Consider the following 26005-nt stretch of genomic DNA (forward strand, 5'->3'; position numbering starts at 1 on the left):
CTCATTAAAAGCATCTTAGAAAATGAGATTGCTAGTGCTTTGTATTAAAAACTACAAAAGATGTCAAGAGAATTCTCTGTGGCCTGTCTTTATAAAACTTCACTCAATTTTTGCACTGGGCAAGTGTAATATCATAATTATCTATTACTAAGGCTAAAAATTGCTAGGTTCTAATATGGTTATTTAGATGAACCTCCTTCTGAAATGAATTTCTAGTTCTTCCCATTTTATTATTACCTAAATAAATTCAAAAGAGGCCATTTTAAATATTTGTCTTTTTGATCTTTGATTGAGCAAAGCAATGTTCTAGGTACTGTAAATTTAGTCTCTTGTTTGGGGCTTTTTAAAAAATATATAAGTCTTCACAATATATGATCTGACTATAGTGTATATGAACTAAAATTTTAACGAATAATGTTATCCTACATAACATACTTACATTTGAAAAGATTTTATAATATAATCATGTGAAAGTAAACTTTGAAGAAAGCCAATTTTTGAAACAAATTTCCATGAATCACCTGTGCTTTATGTAGGCTTCACATTTTCAGAGTATTTAATCTCTCCTCCCCAAGGGGAAAAAAAAAAGTGGCACAAAATAGTTGAAGGTAATGATAGAGCAATAAAGCACTGAACCCTCAAAAGGTATTATTTAAAATAATAATATTTACCATTTAGTGAATATCTATTAAGTGTTTCACATACATTATAGTATTATACATAGTTACATACACACCAACTTTATCAGGTAGCTATTATTACCTAAACTCATTTAATAGATGAGGACAATGAAGATTAGAAAGGTTAAGTAACATGCCCAAGGTCACACAGGTTGAAAGTGAGACCCAAGTCTTAACAGTTTCCAAAGCCCAATCCTGAAGCCCTATGCAGGTAAGATACAGAAGAACGACTGCTTTCCTGAATATAGTTATACCTGAGCTAACTATACCTCTTCACATTTAAATAACCAGACTCTAGAAATATGTGTTAAAGGACCAGTAAAGATACTCTTAAACTGTAGAAAAGAGGAGTCACTTAACATATTTTCATATTCTCAATATGTTCATTGCCTGGGTGTTTCAGTTTTTGTTGTTATTGCTGTTTGTTACTGTTAGATACTTTGGCACGCCTATAAATCTCAGTTTTTTCATCAACAAAATGAAATACATAACCACTGAATTAAAGTTTGGCCTAAACCAAAAAAAGCCAAACCCACTGTTGTCGAGTCAATTCTGACTCATAGCAGCCCTATAGGACAGAGTAGAACTGCCCCATAGGGTTTCCAAGAAGCGCCTGGTGGATTCAAACCGCCAGCCTCTTGGTTAGCAGCTGTAGCTCTTAACCACTACGCCACCAGGGTTTTCACAGTTTGGCCTATGCTGTATTAAATTATAGAAATCAATCAAAATTCTTCTGACATTGCTTCCCATTTATTGAAAAAGTCTAATGCTCACATACTCATCAACCCCCACTGATATCCTTGCTCCAGCTCCTCTTGTCTGTTCACTAAGTTCTGTTTGAGTATGAAGGAAAAATTTGCCACAATGATTTTTTAAAGTAATTTGAGAATGGCCTGAAATATCACCGGGTCGTATAAAAGTTACTCATTATGCAAGGTTTGAAGCACTACATATTAGGCTTCTACCAATGGCTTACTTCTGGAGCAATTCATCATCACTCTCCAGAGATTACTTACTCTAGAAAGCTGGTGATATAGTCTCGACTGCAGGCAGACCAGGAAAAGGGATTGGTATTTGCAGTAATGTGAGCTGCCATAAGTTTTGCTGCTTCATGACCTTTCGTCCCACAAGAATTTCCAATTCCATCATGGTTCATACCAAAACTGTTTTAATGAGGAAGAAACATAAACAAAAAAGAAAGAAATAAGAAAAAATAAACAAACCCCCCAATACATTCTTTATTTCCTTCCACTTATCCTTTATTTCCTTATTTGACTATTAGCCTTATCAACATATCAAGATAGACTATATCCTCTGAGGAAGCATAGGATATAAAGTTAAAGAAAAAGAAACTGAGGACTAATTCAATAATGCAGTATCTCTAAAGCTCTTTAAATTTATCATACACTCTCACGTGCTACCTCACATGACACTAATAATCTCTCCTTGGTCAGAAAGGAAATATACCATGATACTCACTTTATAAATGAGAAAACTGAGATTTAGTAAAGATAAATGACCTATTAAAGATCACATGGTTAGTAAATGTTGACATTGTTAGTGGAACTCATCTTTAACATGCCAGTGTTTATCCTACCTCACTATGCTGAATCCTAAGGGAATTATAAAAACATGGTTATGATCCACTGATTTCTAGGGTATAGGAAAAACAGAATTCCTTTTTCTTATTAATATAGATAAAGTAGAATTAAGTAGGTATGTTGTATATTGTGCATGTGTGTTTTGAAAACACATTTTGAAAAACCTAAAAGGACTATGAATATAGTTTTTCTTTGCCATGGCCTCCCTTCATCTTACAATTTTTTTTTTTTTTTTGGTGGGCATTTTTTTGTGTGTCCTATAACCCGTTGCCATTGAGTTGATTCTGACTCATAGCAACCCTATAGGACAGTGTAGAACTGCCCCATAAGGTTTCCAAGGAGTGGCTGATGGATTCAAACTGCCGACCTTTTGTTTTGCAGCCAAGCTCTTAAACATTGTGCCACCAGGGTTCAGTGTCCTATAGACACACTTAACGTTATTAATGTTAACTATATACACATTTCTGTGATAAATCATAACTTTTTTCAAAAGGGATATAACCTCTATGTATATGAATAAATTTTGACTTTTCTTTGTAAGTAGCCAGAAGTTCAGGTTGACTATTACTAAAAAACAAAGTCATGTCTCCGTTGTCACATTCTAATAAATGTACCATGATGTGTGCTCAAGGAAGTACATAATGTGTGTCACTAGAGTGTAAAACAGATGGAGATAGTTTCTGGAGAAAAATCTGAACAGGTAGTTGAGAACAGACAATTACAGATAATACATGAAAGTAAATACTAATACTTCTGTTCCTGGCAGTACATAACATTGAAATAAAGACACTAAGAGCAACTGAAGAGTTCTGAGTAGGAGGATATGGAACTAGTCCACATTTTAGACAGGTCACTGTAATAATTCTACAGTGGAGATATTAGACATCAGGGAGATCCACTGGAAGATCATTACCAATTCAGAAATGATGTTAGTTTAAACTAGGGCAGTGGGATGGAACAATGGGATAAGATTTGAAATATGATAAGGAAGCAGAATGGATTGGCTGTCATAACTACAATATGAAACAGCTATAATGAAGACATATAATATGTGCCATATACGGGGACAGGGAGGAGGAGCTAGTAACTCAAATGGAAGGAGCAATGTGAGCAAAGGAAGAAAACAAGTATTTGACAGTATAAGGAACCCTAAATTAAAACACCAAATAATCATCCAAGAACACCAATATTTAGTCTAACAGTTTGACAAAGACACACTGGAGTCAACCTCCTTGAATGGTCTTCTAGGGACATGATGGTAGAGTTGGAAGTTCTATGAATTAGGCATATATTCTATCAAAACAATCACTATAGATTTACATCAGGAGGTCATGTAAAATTATAATTCAATAAACATTTTTTTCCTGTTTTTTTCCAAAGGTTAAGGCTACTGTGTTAATACATTCCTTTCAAGTGATAATAGCTTTATGGTATTATTTTTTTAGCAGCAGTTTTATACACAGCACCCAGTCATGTTACGTCTTGCAAATAGGCAAGCATAAGAGGCTTTAGATCTATTTATAGATCATCAAATTCCTTATGCATTCTTTTCTTTAAAAAAGACAAGCTTCTCCTTTTGAAATCATATTCCTCCCATCTTACAAAAGAAAGTCATATTTTGCACCATTCATAATTTTACAATAATGCATTGCCTTGGGATTTAAAAACTTCCAGGTGCCAAGAAAAGAGACAATTGGAAACATTTGGTGTCAGTACTGAAAAAATGAATGAACTATATCAGGTGGTTTTCCAGTTCCTTACTTTCACCGAGTTTGAAAGAGCATCTAATCAAATGAACAGCTAATAAACCCACTGCCGTTGAGTCGATTTTGACTCATAGCTACACTATAGGACAGAGTAGAACTGCCCCATAGGGTTTCCAAGGAGAGCGGGGCAGATTCAAACTGCTGACCTCTTGGTTAGCAGCCGTAGCACTTAACCATCACGCCACCAGGGTTTCCAAACAGCTAATATATTGTTTAAAATAATTTTTGATGATAGAGCACTTGGTTATTTTTTATACAAATAACTCAAAGGGAGTTCAAATAACTGAGTAATATTTCTACAACAAACTCCTTTCATTCCCATGTACTAATTTTCTCAGCACTCACCTCTATAGAAACAAAATATAGGAATAAAACTGATGCTGAAATACTGTCTTATTCTAGAAATACAGATTGTATTGCTAACTGAAAAGCATGCATTTAAATGAAAATGAATCTTTAATAAAAACTTTACTCTTATATTTAATAATTATTTATCAAAAAGTGTATTGTGTGTTCTCCTGATTTATTATTAACTGTTATCATAATAAGCATTCAATCCAGAAGAAAATTATTATTTTGTTTATGGTTACAGGAAATTTTTTAAAATGTAACTTAAATTTACATATATATTTGTGTAGAGGTACATGATATAATTATTAAAATACTTTTCAGCACAAAAATATTTTTAAAAAATATTGTGTTGTTAGGTGTTGTCCAGTCAGTTCCAACTCTTAGAAACCCCATGTACAACAGAATGAAACACTGACTGGTCCTGCATTACCCTCATAATCATTGTTATGCTTGAGCCCATTGTTGCAGCCACTGTGTCAATCCCTCTCATTGATGGTCTTCCTTTTTTTCACTGGCCCTCTACCGAGCCTGATGTCCTTCTACAGGTACTGGTCCCTCCTGATAACATGTCCTAAATATGTGACACTTAGTCTCGCCATCCTCATTTCTAAGGAGCATTTTGGCTGTAGTTCTTACAAGACAAATTTGTTCTTCTGGCAGTCATGGTATATTCAATATTCTTCGCCAACACCGTAATATAAAGGCGTCAATTAATCTTCGATATTCCTTATGCATTGTTCAGCTTTCCCATGCATATGAAGTCACTGAAAACACCATGGCCTGAATCAGATGCACCTTAGTCCTTAAAGTGACATCTTTGCTTTTAAACACCTTAAAGAGGTCTTCTGCAGCAAATTTGCCCAATGCAATACATCATTTGATTTCTCGACTGCTGCTTCCATGGGTACTCATTATGGATTCAAGTAAAATGAAATCTTTGACAACTTTGATATTTTCTCCCTTTATCATGATGTTGTTCATTGGTCCAGTTGTGAGGATTTTTGTTTTCTTTATGTTGAGGTGTAATCCATACTGAAGGCTGTGGTCTTTGGTCTTCATGAGTAAGTGCTTCAAGTCCTCTTCCGTTGCAGCAAGAAAGGTTGTGTCATCTGCACGTGACAGGTTGTTAATGAGTCTTCCTCCAATCCTGATGCCCCATTCTTCTTCATATAGTCCAGCTTCTTGGGTAAAGCATACAGATTGAATAAATATGTTGAAAGGATACAATCCTGATGCACGTTTTTCCTGACTTTAAATCACGCAATATCCCCTTACTCTGTTCGAATGACTGTCTCTTGATCTATGTACAAGTACTTCATGAGCACAATGAAGTGTTTTGGAATTCCCATTCTTTGTAATGCTATCCATAATTTGTTATGATCCACACAGTCGAATGCCTTTGCATAGTCAATAAAACACAGGTAAACATCTTTCTGGTATTCTCTGCTTTTGGCTAGGATCCATCTGACATTAGCAATGATATCCCTGGTTCCACGTCCTCTTCTGAAACCAGCCTGAATTTCTAGCAGTTCCCTGTTGATATACTGCTGCAGACGTTTTTGAATGATCTTCACCAAAATTTTGCCTGCATGTGATATTAATGATATTGTTCTATAATTTCCACATTCGGTTGGATCACCTTTCTTTGGAATAGGCATAAATATGGATTTGATCCAGTCAGTTGTCCAGGTAGCTGTCTTCCAAATTTCTTGATATAGATGAGTGAGCACTTCCAGTGCTGCATCCGTTTGTTAAAACATCTCCATTGGTATTCCATCAATTTCTGGAGGCTTGTTTTTCATGAAGGCCTTCAGTGCAGCTTGGGCCTCTTCCTTCAGTACCATCAGTTCCTGATCATATGCTACCACCTGAAATGGTTGCACATTGGCCAATTCTTTTTGGTACAGTGACTTTGTGTATTCCTTCTATCTTCTTTTCATGCTGCCTGCATTGTTTAATATTTTCCCAGTAGAGCCCTTCAGTATTGCAACTTGAGACTGGAATTTTTTCCTTCAGTTCTTTTACTTTGAGAAATGCCAAGTGTGTTCTTCCCTTTGGTTTTCTATCCCCAGGTCTTTGCACATGTCATTATTATACTTTATTTTCTCTTCTGGAGTCACTCTTCGAAATATTCTGTTCAGGTATTTTACTTCATTACTTCTTCTGTTTGCTTTAGCTATTCAATGTTCAAGAGCAAGTTTCAGAGTCTCTTCTGACATCCATTTTTGGTCTTTTCTTTCTTTCGTGTCTTTTTTATGACCTCTTGCTGTCTTTATGTATCATGTCCTTGATGTCATTTCACAACTTGTCCGGTCTTTGGTCATTAATGTTCAATGGGTCAAATCTATTCTTGAGATGGTCTCTAATTTCAGGTGCAATATATTCAAGGTCATACTTTGGCTCCTGTGAACTTGTTCTAATTTTCTTCAGCTTCAATTTGAACTTGCATATGAGCAATTGATGTTCTGTTTCCCTGACCTTCTTCCATCATCTCTTTCCACAAATGTAGTTGATTTGATTCCTGTGTATTCCATCTGATAAAGTCCAAGAGTGCTGTCATTTTTTATGTTGTTGAAAAAAGTTATTTGAAATGAAGAAGTCCTTGGTCTTGCAAAATTCTATCAGGAGACCTCTGACATCATTTCTATCACCAAGGCCATATTTTCTAACTACTGATCTTTTGTTTTCGTTTCCAGCTTTTGCATTTCAATCACTAGTAATTGTCAATGCATCTTGATTGCATGTTTGATCAATTTCAGATAGCAGAAGTTGGTAGAAATCTTCAATTTCTTCATCTTTGGCCTTAGTTGTTAGAGCATAAATTTGAAATAGTTGGATTAACTGGTCTTCTTTGTAGGCATATAGGTATTATCCTTTTACTGACAGCGTTGTACTTCAGGATAGACTGTGGAATGTTCTTTTTGACAATGAATGCAACACCATTCCTCTTCAATTTTTCCTTCTTGGTATAGTAGACCATATGATTGTCTCATTTAAAATGACCAATACCAGTCCTTTTCAGCTCACTAATGCCTAGGATATCAATGTTTATGTGTTGCATTTCATTTTTGATGATTTCCAATTTTCCCAGATTCATGCTTCGTACATTCTATGTTTCAATTATTAATGAATGCTTGCAGGTGTTTCTTCTCATTTTGAGTCTTCCCACTTCAGCAAATGAAGATGCTGAAAGCTTGGCTCCGTCCATGTCATTAAGGTCTACTCTACTTCGAGGAGACAGCTCTTTCCCAGAAGTCTTTTGAATGCCTTCCAACCTGAGGAGCTCACCTTATGGCACTATATCAGACAATGTTCTGTTGTTATTCATAAGGTTTTTACTGGCTAATTCTTTTTAAGAAGTAGACCACCAGGTCCTTCTTCCTAGTCTGTCTTAGTCTGTAAGCTCAGCTGAACTTGTCCACCTAGGGTGACCCTGCTGGCATTTGAATACCTGTGGCATAGATTCTAGCATCACAGTAACACACAAGCCCCAACCATATGACAAACTGACAGATGCATGGGGGAAAAGTATATTAGTATATATATTAAAATATATGTTAGGATAAAACTCTGGATGTGAAAGGGGGTGTGGGCATGATGTAAATTTTGAGTATAAAAGAAGAAACTTTTCATGGATCTTTTTAAATGTGCAGTGATACCAAATTGCTATGGCATTTAGATTCAATTGGATATAATTAAAGGAAGGATATAAATTTTTCGTTTTAAATGCCAATACTTGAAATGCTCAAGAAATTCTTTTCAATTAGTTAGACATAAAAATTTTAGATGTCAAGTGAAAAATATACAATAAGGCATAGAGATCTTAAAAATTCGTCCAAAATTATACAACCAAAAGATTTGAAACCAATGAACTCAAATATCTGGGGAAAATCTTGAGTTCTATTTCTATTAACAGTCTTTAAGTTTAGGTGTCAGATGCAGATTGTCATCATTAAAAGATTTAGGTTTAGGTCACCTAAGAAAACATAAATTTTGAAACATAAAAAATGTGCTGAAAATCACATCCCTGAGCTGCACAGGCACAGCCTCTGAAACCTGCCCAGCACTGATTCCCAGCCCCCCCATTGGCCCTAGTATGTGCCACAAACTACCCATCCCAGCCTTCCACTTCAGCTGGATCTGCCCTGCAGCACCATAGCTGAGTAACTGGTCCATTGGATAAGGAGGTGAAAAGTATGATGACCACAGACGAATAAACAACAAAGAACGCACAGCCCACTTGCTCAGACATAATGAAATAAAACAAAAAAGCAGGACGAAACAAACAGATCTACAGTCAATAAATGGGGAAAATGACTAACGAATGTCCCAAAGACAGCAGACGATACCAAAACATAAAAAAACAGGACAGGATGGTGCCAGTAGGCATCCAAAATAAAACACCAGATGACTTTCCAGTAGAAAAAAAAAGGCACTAGAAAACCTGATAGGGAATTCAAATCTCTAATATTCAGAGCTATCCAAGAGTTGAAGCAAAAAGCAGACAAAATGAGGAAAAAAATAGACAAATTCATGAAAGTTATTGTAGAATCTGATGTTTCAAAACTATGATTAAAATTCTGAGTGTGTAGAAATTTTAACTTTGTGTTGACTGAATATTGCTTTCATTTGTTATGTTGTCATGTTTTGCTTTAGATGTTAATTGTATTATCTGTTTACATAGTAAATGTTTTATCATAGAGGATATTATTTATTTAGAAATAAAATTTTTTAATTTATATAATATTGCCCCAAATTCCACCTTATACTAAAATCCATTTTTACTACTTATTCCACTGAGCAGAGGGTATGTTTTATATTTCATTTTATTAACATTTATTTTCTGCATATAATCAGTTGAATAATTGGTGACAAAGGCTTACAGGCTTAGTGAAGTGGACTAAAAATATAATCACTGAGATTTAACTTGGATAAACTGAGGAGACTAATAAGATTAAAATGAAGATCAAATAAACATTCTCTTGCAAAGCACAGGATCCATAGAATCTGATGTGAATTCCATATTCACTATGATGAACTTCTTTTTCTGTCCCTTTTTCTTGCAATCACCGTAACTGGAGTCACACAATTCATACACACAGGTAGGTTCAACTCTGCTCCTGGGTTCTGAGACCAATTTTTTCCATTGTTAAAAAGAATTTAAAGAGGCAGATGCCAATAAATTCATGGAGCAGCATTAGAGTATGGGAGAGTGCTGGTCCAGTTCTGTTCTAGTTTTTGAGGCAGTTCTAGAAGCTGGGCTCTGATCCTATTCTTGTGAAAAAGATACTACCTAATATTTCAGCCTTGGTAACTGAATCATTTTTTATTTCACTTGCTCCTGAGAACCTGAGACCCTGGCCAGTATTCCAGTTTTTTTGGAGCAGAGATGACAGTTGGCTTTGGGAGGTTAAAATCCTGGGTATGTAACCCATATTCCCTTATGCTCTGAGACACACACCTACCGCCATCCATAGGACTCCCATGATACTGACAATTTCCTGACTGAATCTTTATCTAAGGCTTGCTGTCAGACTAAATTAGTAAAGGCACTTTTATAACAAAGGTTCTCACAATGTGAATTAAGTGTAATGCACTAAATTAGTTAACATAAATTGCTTTAAATAGACTCCTGTTGGTTATACAGCAAGGGGTACTGTATAACTTACGAAAAAAATAGGAAAAAGGCTTACATTACATCTGTAACATAGGAACACACAGTTGCTTTACTGGTATTCCTTTATTAGAGTGTTCTTTTACTTGTGAACTATTGATGCTCATGCATTATGCTCCAAGCAAAAATGCAAGGCTCAAAAAGTTTTACAAGTAAATGGTTCTTATATTACGTCTAAATTTTGAGATTTGTATTTTTCTCATTTTCTTTATAAAGATAGACCATGAACACTAAATGCCCCTAGCCTAGAGGCTTTACTTTTCATTTTTGCACTTGAATGAGAGTACGTTAGAGGAAGATGTTCTTGAAGTAATTAATCAAGGGTTGGAAGAAAGGAATAAAGAAAAGTAAATTAAAAAGATGTGTTCCTCCAGGATAGAAGCTTTGTTTTCATCATTACTGTATTCACTATACAATGTATGTTCAATATATATAAATATAGTACATGCTCAGTAAATCTCTGGGATCAAATAAATTGTACATGAGTGACAGACCACCTACTGATTAACAATAAACCATGAAAGACAGAGAATATGGGAAGTACCATATGTATTTACCTAACTTCTTGTTGTTAGTTGCCATTGAGTTGGCTCCAATTCATGGCTATCTTATGTATAATAGAGCTAAACATTGACTGGTCTTGCACCATCTCCATGATCTTTGGTATGTTTAAGCCCATTATTGAGGCTGTTGTGTCAATCCATCTCATTGAGGGTTTTCCTCATTTTTGACAACCCTCTACCACTTTTATTCACTTAATGGTAAGTAATGTAATAAATGTATATAACATCACATAATAAGCACTAAAGGCAAAAACGGGGAGCTTGAGTCAGATCACTTCCTTAAAAAAATAGGTGGCATCATCAGTCAGAGACAGAATGGTTGAGACTGAGAGAGATTATGCAATAAAGGTTATTCATTAAATTAAGTTTCTGTAACTCAGAGAGCCTATCACATACATGATTCTATTAACACACACATGCTTTCCTCAAATGTTTTTCTATACTAAACTAGATAGTTTTCTATGTCAGATGAGATTTGCTCCTTTGAAATCATATTTGACAAAAACAAAATTTCCTTATATATGGTCAGTGTGAAATTATACTGGTAAAGGACAGAATTTGTTATTTCTTTTCATTTTTCAGGATCTATAAAATGCAGCACATGTGTGACTCTATTTTGCTTCATTACACCCTATATTCTATGGCCACTTGGCATTGTGAAAGTAATATACTGCATTCTGTACCACAAAATAATAGCTTAATCTTGATTTTTGTATACAATTCTCATTGGTACTTTTGGGAGATTCTTAAGAATGACAGAGAATAAATATAGCCTAACCCATTGCCATCAAATCAATTCTGGCTTTTAACAACCGAGTATAAATTTAATATGCATTTAGTCTGGGGATTCTTTTTAAAATCATAACAGATGTTTTTAAACCAGACAGAAGATCCGAATAGCTAAAGAAAAAAAAAAACTTTAGAGTACTTAATTCAAATTTTGTGTCTAAGCAATCTGAATTTTAAAACTGAAGATAATTATATTTGTAATATGTCAATATCATTGCTTTTGTTAATCATGGTCTTTTAAACTCTGCTTAGAACTGTGTTAAACAATCACTAATACACAAAGCATGTACTTTTAAACTCTTTGACTAAAGAAAAAAATAAATAGGTGATCACTCAGTTCTTCAAAAGGATAACACATATACAATTACAGCATTAAAGTGTAGCTTCCTAATGTTTTGTACTCTGATTAAATTTCTCTTTTAGAAATAATTTTTTAAAATGATGAGATAAGTATAGTCTGAATTGTGACAGCTATAAAATCTCAAAGCTAAGCCCTCCCATTATAGATAGAAAAATATGAGAGAAAAAAGGGACATCCTTTCTTTAGAATTATTTTCTACTAGTAATCTCTTTGATTTGGTCTTATTCATAACTAACCATGGGTATGAATCATCTATTATAAAAAGCAAAGACCAAATTTAAGGGGTGTACTCAAAGCCTTCTATAACAACTCTGGCAAACATTTTTAGATTTAGTAGTTACCCAATAGGATAATTATTACAATTTGTTCATGTGTTTTCTAAAGCAGACTTTGCAATTTAATTCTATGTTTGGGCTTTATATACAATTTATTAAAATAAGTGAACTCAAGTTTTTGAACTTATATAGGAAAATATTTAATGAGGATGGTGCCTAGCAGAATCTACTACCTAAACTCATTCCATATCTGTACAAAACACTGTTCTTCTTTAGTATGAGCGCTTCTGAGTTGAAAGTTAGATTTCCAAAGTTAATAAAATTACTAATACATTTACATCTCTTCTATGACCACTTTCCACTTATTTTTCTTTCATGCTAACTGTAGAGATTCAGAGACCAGAGGAAACAAGACCAGACATACTAAGACGCTGGGGATGGTGGGTGTGTGTGTGTGTTGTGTGTTTGTGTAATAGTCATGGCAAGGATAAGGAAGGTAGCTGGAATAAGAAATGTTTTGCTATTCTAATCTTCTTGAGTATTATGGGCAAAATGTCTTTGAATCAGTTTATGGTAGCTGAAATTCATGTCAGCCAGTCAGTATGATGGTATTTGGCTATAAATTTATTTCTTTGTTTTCTCATCAAAATGAAATGAAAGTCTTATCAAAATTCTAAATTTTACTTCAGTACGTTTATTTTTTCTGTAATACACACACATCTGTAATTCCAGATACATAATGCAATAATCACTCTGCTGGTCTCATTTTTTTTTGTGTCATCAGTGTACATCATAGCAAGGACTTAATTACTAAAATAACTTAATTTTAGAACTTCATATTATAATAATTTTTTAAGGAACTTCTTTATATTATTTTAACTATTATGGAAATATATCTATATATATAAATACCTATGGAAACCCTGGTGGTGCAGTGGTTAAGTGCTATAAGAAGGAAACCCTGGTGGCATAGTGGTTAAGTGCTATGGCTAGTAACCAAAAGGTCAGCAATTTGAATCCACCAGGTGCTCTTTGGAGACTCTATGGGGTGGTTCTATGCTGCCATATAGGGTCACTATGAGTCGAAATTGACTTGATGGCAGTGGTGGGTATATAAAAAGACATATACTCATGTGAATGTTTGTGTATACTATATATATATATATATATAGGCTGGTCTTGGCCAGCATTTAATATTTGTTACAAGACAATATGGGATAAAATTTTAACAAAAATGATAATATATTCTTATTTGAAAAATATTATAAATTTTATGATAAGTCCACAAAATCTAATACAAATAGGGAGAAATAAAAAAAAATCTCAGGCATGGTTTTACTAGTTTGGGTAAAAAAACATGACATTATACAGTTCTGAAGCTCGATCAACTGACAGAGTAATATGCTTCAGGCATGGTACATGACTGGAAATGTTTCCACACCAGGAAAGAATAAGTTTGTTTGCTTCTTCCAAAGGGTATAAAGGTTTACAGAAGCTACAAATTTAATTTTAGAGTTAGATTTTACAATGCAAACATTCATCATTCGTTCACTCACTAACAATTATTGGCAGAATGCCTACTACCTGCTAAACACTGTGCTACAATGCTGAAAATGCCAAGCAAATCACGTATGCTATCTGCTCTTAATTAGCTTTACTCTCTTTAGGAAGGAAAGAATGCATTCTAAATTTAAGCTAGTTTTGAAAAATACAATTGGGATTACATAAATTATTATTGACTCATTATCATCTACAAGGTTATATTTGCAAGATATAAAAATGAATTAGAATACATGGTGCAAAAAGTGTTTCAAGATGCATATGTCATTTTTGTAGTCAACATGTATTATACACAATGATTTTAACAATTAAGAAAAACTAAATAAAAATCTAGATAATAAAAGTAAAATAAAGTTTTTTTAAAAAGTTATCATAATGATTTTTAAAGATTTACCAAATACAAAAATAAATATCAGTAATGTGAATTGTGTTGTTACTTCAATAATAACTTAAGTATTTAAATCATCTTATGACTGTTACACAACAAAAAAAGCCTAGTATATTGCTAACTAATTATTAAAGAAGTGCTATGTATCTATACATTGTAACCTCTGAGTTATCCTTAATGTTGCTTTTTACTCATTCATTCATTCAACCAACATGTACTAGGCACCAGACAATTTGTTAGATACTGGATTTTGTAGTGGTGAACAAAACAGCAAGGTACTTGCGCTCAAGGAGCTTAAGTCTGGCTCCATAAAAGATACACCTTAATAAACACACACACAAATAAATGAATAACCACAAGTTACGACAAAAGCTATATTATGACAAAAGCTATATGGGAAAAACGTACAGGCTACTATGAGAGGGAATACTAAACAGCAAGAGAAGTCACATTAAAGTGAGATCTGAAGAAGTTAACAAACAGAAGGATAGGGTGGGGTACAAAAATGTTCCAAGCAAAAACAACATCCTGTGTAAAAACGTTAAGAAAAAGAGCTCGATCCTCTTTAGAATAAAAAGGCCAGTGTTTCTGGAGCAAAAGATGCACAGGGAAAAGTTGTTGGAGTTGAGGCTGAAGAGATCAGATCACAGAGGGCATGTAGATAAGGTTTTGGTGTTCTTCCTAAATGCCAAAGGAGTAATTAAATAATGTGAAGGGGGGGGTTACAATTTGATTTACATTAAAAAAAAAAAGAGCTTTCTGTATGGAAAAGGTATTATTGGGGACAATACAAAGATTCATTAGAAGGTTGTCTCTTGGTTCAAGTAAGAGATGATAGTGGCTTGGATAGATGACAGTGGAGGAGAAAGTGGACTTCAGATCTATATTAAAGGCTAATATCAAGAGTATTGCAATGGATTGGTTGTGGAGATGAGAGGGAGGTGTCATTCACTGAGATTAAAGAAGGAATAGAACTGGAAAAAGATAAACAGTTCCATTTTCAACTTATTTTTCATATTCAGCAATTTAACCTTGATAATAAATAAATCTCTATTAGCATTGCAGCAAGTACAATTCTGGTCTTCATTCATTTTTTCCTGGATAACTCATGTACTCAATAATACTAATAAAACTGTAAACCAGACATTGTTCTTGTACTCAAAGAGTTGACAGTTAATGATCTGGCTGCTTCCTCTTCAAAAACATAGCCACACAAACCCAAAATAATCTTTAAGAAATGAAACCCTTTATTTAGCAAATAAGACCCTTTAGTCTGGTTGTTACTATGCAATAGAGATGAAGGTCACTGGGACAGATGATGTTTAATGTGATATAAACAAACAAACAGAAAAACCAAACCCATTGCCCTTGAGTCCGTTCCGACTCCTAGCGACCCAATAGAACAGAGTAGAACTGCCCCATATGGTTTTCAAGGAACAGCTGCTGAATTCGAACTGCTAACCTTTTGGTTAGCAGCTGAGCTCTTAATCACAGTGCCACCAGGGCTCCAAGGTGATATAAAAGTAGTTGTAAAAAGTACCTAGGATAAGGGTAGGGGAGAGGATGGGAAAGAGAAGTCCTTAACAAATATAGAGGTCTAGGGAATATCCTAATTATAGTTAGATTAGGGTAACTAGGATGGTGTGGGCACCACTAGATTGAAGAACTTTAAGGTTCAGAAATAACAACAAAAAAAAGATGCCTACAAATAAATAAAGAAATAAGGAGGTAAGGGACATATTTTCTCTGTGAAATGGGTTTCAGGAATGGATATCTAACATCACTTCCACTACATATAAAACTATTTAGGAAGGCAGGCCTCTTTTAGAAAAAACCTGGACTGAAATCAAGAAGATAAATTAGAGTTGTTTCTAAAAAGGAAGAATTTTTTAACAGTTCATAAAATTTGAATCTCAAAATTACAATTCACAAAACTCTCAAAAATCTTAAATCCCTTAAAAAGAAACTCTTTACTTCCCCAAAACACTGAATTTTTCTATCATTTACCATATAATATATTAAGATGAGAAAAATATAACAACATTGTTTTCCAAATCTAGTCTATTGACTCTACTCAGCATTTTACAAACTATAAACCAAAAGCCAAGAAATTACATTATAAAAGCACTGGGTTCAAGTTCTCATTAAAAGTGATCTGGAAAAGATCAGGTTAAGAAATAGATTCAAACAATGTATGAGGCTAGACAAACCATGATGCCAGAACTCAATGTGTCACATAGGACATAAAAATTATTTCCCAACTTCACTGAGGAAGATAAATGCAAAAATCCTAAGTAAAATATTAGCAAATTGAATACAGCAACATATAAAAAAATACTATTTATGATCAGTCAAGGATTATTTCAAGAATGTATTGATGGTTCCCCCCACATGTCTGTCACTTTGTCGTACTGTGGGGGCTTGTGTGTTGCTGTGATGCTGGAAGCTATGCCACCAGTATTCAGATACCAGCAGGGTCATCCATGGAGGATAGGTTTCAGCTGAGCTTCCAGACTAAGACAGACTAGGAAGAAGGACCTGGCATCCTACTTCTGAAAAGCATTAGCCAGTGAAAAGCTTATGAATAGCAGTGGAACACTGTCTGATATAGTGCTGGAAGATGAGCCCCCCAGGTTGGAAGGCACTCAAAAGATGACTGGGGAAGAGCTGCCTCCTCAAAGTAGAGTCAACATTAATGATGTGGATGGAGTAAAGCTTTTGGGACCTTCATCTGCTGATGTGGCACAACTCAAAATGAGAAGAAACAGCTGCAAACATCCATTAATAATCGGAACCTGGAATGTACGAAGTATAAATCTAGGAAAATTAGAAATCGTCAAAAATGAAATGGAACACAAAAACATTGATATCCTAGGCATTAATGAACTGAAATGGGCTGGTATTGGCCATTTTGAATCGGACAATCATATAGTCTACTCTGCTGGGAATGACAACTTGAAGAGGAATGTTGTTGCATTCATCGTTAAAAAGAACATTTCAAGATCTATCCTGAAGTACAATGCTGTCAATGATAGGATAATATCCATATGCCCACAAGGAAGACCAGTTAATACGACTATTATTCAAATATATGCACCAACCACTAGGGCCAAAGATGAAGAAATAGAAGAATTTTAACGGCTGCTGCAGTCTGAAATTGTTCGAACATGCAATCAGGATGCATTGATAATTACTGGTGATTTGAATGCAAAAGATGGAAACAACGAAGAAGGATCAGTAGTTGGAAAACATGGCCTTGGTGATAGAAACAATGCTGGACATCGAATAATACAATTTTGCAAGACCAATGACTTATTCGTTGCAAATACCTTCTTTCACCAACATAAACTGCGACTATACACATGGACCTTGCCAGATGGAACACACAGAAATCAAATTGACTACATCTGTGGAAAGAGACGATGGAAAACCTTGATATCATCAGTCAAAACAAGGCCAGGGGACAACTGTGGAACAGATTATCAATTGATCATATGCAAGTTCAAGCTGAAACTGAAGAAAATCAGAGCAAGTCCACGAGAGCCAAAATATGACCTTGAGTATATCCCACCTGAATTTAGAGACCATCTGAAGAACAGATTGGATGCATTGAACACTGGTGACCGAAGACCGGACAAGTTGTGGAATGACATCAAGGACATCATCCATGAAGAAAGCAAGAGGTCATTGAAAAGACAGGAAAGAAAGAAAAGACCAAGACGGATGTCGGAGGAGACTCTGAAACTTGCTGTCAAACATTGAGCACAGCTAAAGCAAAAGGAAGAAATGATGAAGTAAAAGAACTGAACAGAAGATTTCAAAGGGTGGCTGGAGAAGACAAAGTAAAGTATTATAATGACATGTGCAAAGAGCTAGAAATGGAAAACCAAAAAGGAAGAACATGCTCGGTGTTTCTCAAGCTGAAAGAACTGAAGAAAAAATTCAAGCCTCGAGTTCAATAGTGAAGGATTCTGTGGGGAAAATATTGAATGATGCAGGAAGCATCAAAAGAAGACGGAAGGAATACACAGAGTCATTATACCAAAAAGAATTAGTCAAAGTTCAACCATTTCAAGAGGTAGCATATGATCAGGAACCGATGGTACTGAAGGAAGAAGTCCAAGCTGCTCTGAAGGCATTGGAGAAAAACAAGGCTCCAGGAATTGATGGAATATCAATTGAGATGTTGCAACAATCAGATGCAGCGCTGGAGGTGCTCACTCATCTATGCAAAGAAATATGGAAGACAGCTTCCTGGCCAACTGCCTGGAAGAGGTCCATATTTATGCCTATTCCCAAGAAAGGTCACCCAACTGAATGTGGAAATTATAGAACAATATCATTACTATCACATGCAAGCAAAATTTTGGTGAAGATCGTTCAAAAATGGCTGGAACAGTATATCAACAGGGAACTGCCAGAAATTCAGGTCAGTTTCAGAAGAGGACGTGGAACCAGGGATATCATTGCTGATGTCAGATGGATCCTGGCTGAAAGCAGAGAATACCAGAAGGATATTTACCTGTGTTTTATTGACTATGCAAAGGCATTCGACTGTGTGGATCATAACAAATTATGGATAACTTGCGAAGAATGGGAATTCCAGAACACTTAATTGTGCTCATGAGGAACCTTTACATAGATCAACGGGCAGTTGTTCGGACAGAGCAAGGGGATACTGATTGGTTTAAAGTCAGGAAAGGTGCGTGCCAGGGTTGTATTCTTTCACCATACCTATTCAATCCGTATGCTGAGCAAATAATACAAGAAACTGGACTATATGAAGAAGAACGGGGCATCAGGATTGGAGGAAGACTCATTAACAACCTGTATTATGCAGATGACACAACCTTGCTTGCTGAAGGTGAAAGAGGACTTGAAGCACTTACTCATGAAGACCAAAGACCACAGCCTTCATGGATTGCACCTCAACATAAAGAAAACAAAAATCCTCACAACTGGACCAATGAGAAACATCATGATAAATGGAGAAAAGGTTGAAGTTGTCAATGATTTCATTTTACTTGTATCCACAATCAACAGCTGTGGAAGCAGCAGTCAAGAAATCAAAAGATGTATTGTAGTGGGCAAATCTGCTGCAAAGGACCTCTTCAAAGTGTTGAAGAGCAAAGATGTCACCTTGAAGACTAAGGTGCACCTGACACAAGCCATTGTATTTTCAATTGCATCATATGCATGTGAAAGCTGGACAATGAATAAGGAAGATCAAAGAAGAATTGATTCCTTTGTATTGTGGTGTTGGCGAAGATTATTGAATACACCGTGGACTGCCAGAAGAACGTATAAATCTGTCTTGGAAGAAGTACAACCGGAATGCTCCTTAGGAGCAAGGATGGTGAGGCTGTGTCTTACATACGTTGGACATGTTGTCAGGATGGATCAGTCTCTGGAGAAGGACATCATGCTTGGCAAAGTACAGGGTCAGTGGAAAAGAGGAAGACCCTCAACGAGGTGGACTGACACAGTGGCTGCAACAATAGGCTCAAGCATAACAACGATTGTAAGGATGGCTCAGGACGGGGCAGTGTTTCGTTCTGTTGTGCATAGGGTCGCTCTGAGTCGGAACCGACTCGGCGGCACCTAACAACAACAATGATGGTTTAGCATTAAGAAAACTATTATATAAATCATTATATATTGACAAACATATTAACTATATACTAACAAATTAAAGACAAAAAATAATGGAAAACACTTGTATCGTGCTCACTATGTGTCAGGCACTGTTCTAAGTATTTTACATATAATAACTCTCTTATTTATCACAAGATCCTATTTTATTGCTAAGGAAACTAAGGCCCAAGGTCACAAAGCTGGTAAGTAGCAGAGTCAGATTTGAATCTAGGCAGTTTCATTTCAACAGATATCAAAAAGTATTTGACATAATTCAATACCATTCCTGATTAAAAAAAAAAAAAATCCTTAGAAAAAACAGAAATATGAGGAAAAAAATTATATTTAATGACAAAACACTACTAAAACCAAGACTAAGACAGGGATACCCACTATCACCAATACCATTTAAAATTTTACTGGAGGCCCTAGCCAAAATAATATGGATAGATAAATAAACAGATCAACTGATCTATCTGTCTACAGGTACAAATACTGGAAAGAGACAAAACATGTATTATTTGAAGAAATTACGATCATCTACCTTAAAAAATTCAAGAGACTCTGCTGAAACTAACACAAAATGTTTAGGTGTTCAGATATAGAGCATTTCCAAAAAATTAGTGTTTTTTTCTGGTTCAAACAAAAATCATTCAGATAATATAACAAAAAAGGACCCCATTTGCAATTCAGAAGTAACAACAAAAAAAGATACCTACAAATAAAGAAATAAGATTCTATGAAGAAAATGACAAATTTTTACTGATGGATGTAATAAAGACCTGAATAATTGGATAAGTTCAACGCATTCACATCAAAATCCCAATAGATAATTTTATGAAACTTGAAAAAATATTTCTCATGTTCATTTGGAACAGGAATATAGAAAAATTGTCCAAAAAATCTTGAAAATGCAAAACAAAGTCTTATTAAACATCAAATATATTATGAAGTTACAGTATTTAAAACAGGGATAGACAAATAGATAAATGGCACAAAATAAGAGTTCAGAAACAAATCCACAATTCCATCAAGTACATGCAAATACAACAGTAGGTTAAAAAACATGGCAAACACATATAGTATGATCTCATTTCCATTAAAGCAAACAAATTTATGTATGTAAATTGTTATGAAATTGATTTGTGTCCCTTCAAAATATGTGTTGTAAATCCTAACACCTAAAGTGTTGCGATGAGTTCTAATTGACTAGATGGCAACAGGTTTTGATTTTATACCTATGGTTACAATGCCATTTGGGAATAGGTTTTCTTTGCTATGTTAATGATGAAGCATTTGTGTAGGCTGCATTTTAAGTCAATTTTTTTTTGAGATATAAAACAAAGAGATTGGGCACAGAGAAGCAAGCAGAGATGGGTGAAGATAGATGGTACCTCACCATGGTCACCAAGGAACAGAGCTTAAAAGAGACAAGGACCTTTCTCTAGAGCTGACAGAGAAAGCCTTCCCCTAGAACCAGTACCCTCAATTCAGACTTCTAACCTCCAAAACTGTGAGAAAATAAATTTCTGTTTGTTAAAGCCATCCACTTGTGGTATTTTTGTTATAGTAGCACTAGATAACTAAGCCATAAATATACAAACTGGAAGTCTATATGCCAAACTTCATTGTAGAAGATAGTATCGTGGAAGATACGAATAAAAATGATCATATGTTTACTATATATATCATATATTTATTATAGATAAAATTACATGCATAAATATGTATTATATATTTCTTAAGTAATTAGTATATTATGTATTTAGTGCTTAATACAAATATCAGGGGAGAATTAAAACAATATAATTGAATATTAGAAAACACTGAGTTAAAAAGTAATATTGGTAGGGTTCTTTCCCCTCACCTCAGACATTACTTAACCCACTAGTCTACTCCACACACACTTAGGCATACATTCGAATCATGTTAGAATTATAATTTTAAAATTTAATAGATTTTAAGCACTTTAAAATCTATTAAACCTATAACTTCTAAAATTAGACATTTCTCATGTTTGATCTCACATAAAAGGGAATATTGCTGTAAAATTTAAAGAAATTCTATAATTACATTATCAATTCCCCAAGTATCTAAAAAATGGCTATATATATTATTTTAATGAAATATATGTTTCAGATATTTTCTATATAAGCACAGAATTCAATATCGATAATAGTTTCAAAGGTTAGTATGATATCATCTTAAAAGATTAAGTATACGGGCATGAATTCTGGAGCTATATTCTCTATGGATTTAGTATTTGAAGACCTATTGTTTCATAAGTATAGGCTGAGTATATGGCAGACAGCAGAGATGCAAAAATGAATAAGTAATGGCCCTCACTCTCAAGGAAAGAGGCCTTAAAACAGCATGGGGCTTATAACTGTTTTAAACAGTTTTGAGGCTGAATCACCACTTAACATAGTAAATTTAATAAGTTAACTAGTGTAAAAAGATAGTAGATATAATTTTGTCTTTATAATTTTTCAAGCTTTAAAGAACGCTTCTTAGATTTAGAGTTCCTGAATTTAAGCATCATGTCTAAATACACCTTAGCCTTATCACCTTTATTCAGTAAGTTTTATTATGTGCTCAACCGATACTTCAGTGTTATACAACAACTTCTAAAACATTCAGATCAATTCTTAAAAGGAATGTCTTTCTGCAGTGATGGCTATCATATAATGACAAACAGGTTATAAAACACAATACTTGGGGCAGATAGCATCATGGATTGATTTATGTCCCCAAAAAATATGTGTATCCATTTGGCTAGGCTACGATTCCCAGTATTGTGTGATTGTTCACCATTTTGTCATCTTATTCTCCTATGTGTTGTTAATCCTGTCTCCATGACGTTGACGAGATGGGATTAGTGGCAGTTATGTTAATGAGGCAGGACTCAATCTACAAGATTAGATTTTGTCTTGAGCCAACCTCTTTTGAGATATAAAAGAGAATCGAGCAGAGAGACAGGGGGACCACATACCACCAAGAAAGCAGAGCCAGGACAGCATGTCCTTTGGACCAGGGGTCCCTGCGCTGAAAAGCTCCTAAAGCAGGGGAAGACTGATGACAAGGACCTTCTCCCAGAGCAGAGAGAGAGAGAAAGCCTTCCCTTGAAACTGGCAACTGAATTCAAACTTCTAGCCTCCTACACAATGAGAAAATTAATTTTGATTCGTTAAAGCCATTCACTTGTGGTATTTCTGTTATAGCAGCACTAGATAAGTAAGACAGATAGCAATTTAAATAGTTCCAAAGCTTAAACTTTAAATCATCAGTAGGTACTATATATGCACTTATGATCCCTCTGCTCTTTTTACTTTATGCCTGCTCTCTGGGACCATATATTTTTTACTATAACTCTTGAAGTTATATATACAGCCCACAACTATCTTATTAATTTTAGACTTGTATATCCAATTACTTTCTGTACATTTCTGCCAGGATGTACTATAGTCATCTCAACCTGAACATGTCAAAAATTCAATTCATTATTACTTCATTAATTAAACTCAATTCACTTTTATTTCAGTGGGCGACACCAATGTGTTCTAAAAGCAGAAGTATGGGAGAAATCTCTCCCCCATCATTCACATTCAATCAAGAATCAAACCCTCAGGACAAAAGATCAACACAAAAATCAGCTGGAATTCTAAAAACCAACAAGGAGAACTTCGAAAAGGAAATCAGGAAAACAATACCATTTATAATAGCCTCTAAAAAGATAAAATATTTAGGAATAAATAAAACCAGTGATCTAAAAGACCTCTACAAAGAAAATTACAAAACACTATTGCAAGAAACCAAAAGAAATCTAAATAAATGGAAAAACAGCATACTGTAACCGTGAAATGTGAAAATCTCAATTCTACCCCAAGTGATCTACAGATGCAATGCAATCCTGATCCTAATATCAACAGTATTCTTTAACAAGATGGAAAAACTAATTACAAACTTTATATGGAAAGGAAAGAGGCCCTGGAAAAGCAAAGCATTAATGAAGAAAAAGAACAAAGTAGGAGTCCTCATATGACCTGATCTCAGAACCTACTACAGAGTCACAGTAGTCAAAACAGCCTGGTGCTGGTACAACAACACACACATAGACCAATGGAACAGAATCAAGAACCCAAACGTAAATCCATCCACCTACGGTCAGCTGATCTTTGACAAAGGACCAAAGCCCATTAAATGGGGAAAAGACAGATTTTTTAACAAATGGTGCTGGCAAAACTGGATGTCCATCTGTGCAGCACAATTGATAACTTTTGTGTGGCCTTTCTAGTCATGGTCTTGTAACTCCCAGCCACGTGATTGCGTGGGACTGTGTGATAGGGTAATTGTGGCACAACAAGAGGACTGGTCAGTTTTGCTTTAAAAGAGAGCCAATTCCAGAGCAGAAAGAAGGATTCTATCACCACCAAGGAAGAACAGTCAAGAGCAAAGAGCATGTACTTTGGACCCAGATCCCTGCACTGAGAACCTGAATCACCAGGAACCCTCGGCCACCATTCTGGGAGCGATGGCAGTGGGGAGTGGTAGCATTCGGCCACAGTTTCCTCAGGAAGAAACAGCCAGCTGCACAGCCTACTTGCACCTCCAGAACCAGAGAAGAACGGCACTCTCGGCAAAAGCTAAGTACTTAAGTATATTTTACTATGCACCCAGCTCCCAAGCCGGCTTCAGTGGCTGTTTATTTCCCTGGGCCTGAGATAGGCCCTGCTGAGCACCCTGAGACATTCTACCGGCCTTGGAGAAGGAATAAATTCACAACTGGGGGAAAAGATAATCTGCCAGCTCCACAACCCTGGGGAGCTCAGGACAGAAGCGGCTCCTGTACAGGCATAAATGGTCCATGGACTTTGAATACCTTTCCCCCCTGCATGTACCTATGTAGGCCTAATTCAGGAGAATAGGGCCTTGTTGGCAGACTGCAATTATTTCAGTTGTGCGGTGGAGAGGTGGGTGTTCGATGTTTGACACCGTTTTGCCTATTAAACAGGGTCCTCACCAACACGCAACAGGGGCCTAAGCACTGGTGGCTCCAATTAGGTCATGGAGCCACCCAAGACAGGGGTCCAAGGATAACTGGCACCTCCCAGTTCTTACAGCCAAAAGCATTGGGTGCCCATGGTCCGTCTGCAGAACCCACCAACCGGTGCACTCCAGGGAACAGGGATGTGCTTTCCTCACAGACACTTGGGGGATAGCTGCCAACCCCCTGCCTTGTTCAGAGCATGAAACCCTGCAGCAACAAGATACCGGTACCTACACCAATCACCCCGATGCTATAAGACATTAGGACAGAGCCTGTACCACAAACATAATGACAAGCTAACTACCTGAACACCTAAGCTGAATCCATACACGAAAAGGGAATAGACTCCTAGGCTGATATACCTGATAACAGCTCTAACCATCTGGTGACAGGACATCAGAGCTCCAAAGGCAAAAATAATCAACCTAGCTCACTCAAGCAAGCTATTTGGGCATATCAAAATGAAACAAAGCAAGAAGCTATGATACAGTAAGCAAACATAAACTAATACAATAACTTAGATGGCTAGGAGACAACAGTCAATATCAAATCATGTAAAGAAGCAGACCATGATCACAACAACAACCTCTCAAAACAAAGAATCAAGGGATCTTCCAGATGAAGATGACTTGCTAGAAGTACTGGAGGCAGAATAGAAAAGATTAATATACAGAACACTTCAAGACATCAGGAATGAGATCAAGAAGGAGATCAGCCAATAGGCAAATCAAGCCAAGGAACAAACAGATAAAGCAGCTGAAGAAATTAAAAAGGTTAATCAAGGACACAAGGAAAAATTTAATAAGCTTCAAGAATCCATGGAGAAACAGCAATAGAAATTCGGAAGATTAGCAATGAAATTACAGAATTAGACAACTCGATAGAAAGTCAGAAGAACAGAATTGAGCAAGTGGAAGGCAAAGACTGGTGACACTGAAGATAAAGAACTCAGCACCAATATATTTGAAGAAACGTCAGATAAAAGAATTTTAAGAAATGAAGAAACCTTAAAGAATCATGTGGGACTCTGTCAAGAGAAATAACCTACGAGTGATTGGAGTACCAGAAAAGGGAGGGATAACAGAAAATACGGAGAGAGTTGTTGAAGACCTGTTGGCAGAAAACTTCCATGATATCGTGGAAGACGAGAAGATATCTATCCAAGATGCTGATCGAACTCCACATAAGGTAGATTTTAAAAGAGAGTCACCAAGACATATTATAATCAAACTTGCCAAAACCAAAGATAAAGAGAGAATTTTAAGAGCAGCTAGGGATAAACGAAAGGGTACCTACGAAGGAGATCAATAAGAAAA

General features: G+C 35.6%; 1 protein-coding gene across 1 annotated transcript in view; it reads right to left on the bottom strand.

The window, feature by feature from the left end:
• Positions 1-26005, bottom strand: part of ADAMTS6 (ADAM metallopeptidase with thrombospondin type 1 motif 6) — a 285964-nt gene that overhangs the window by 134247 nt on the left and 125712 nt on the right. The window contains exon 10 of the mRNA XM_003408062.4: positions 1697-1843. Coding sequence (XP_003408110.1) covers positions 1697-1843 — 147 coding nt within the window. The remainder of the gene's footprint in view (positions 1-1696; positions 1844-26005) is intronic.

This window comes from Loxodonta africana, chromosome 2 (genome assembly GCF_030014295.1).
Source record: "Loxodonta africana isolate mLoxAfr1 chromosome 2, mLoxAfr1.hap2, whole genome shotgun sequence".
In the NCBI taxonomy this organism is placed as follows: Eukaryota; Metazoa; Chordata; class Mammalia; order Proboscidea; family Elephantidae; genus Loxodonta; species Loxodonta africana.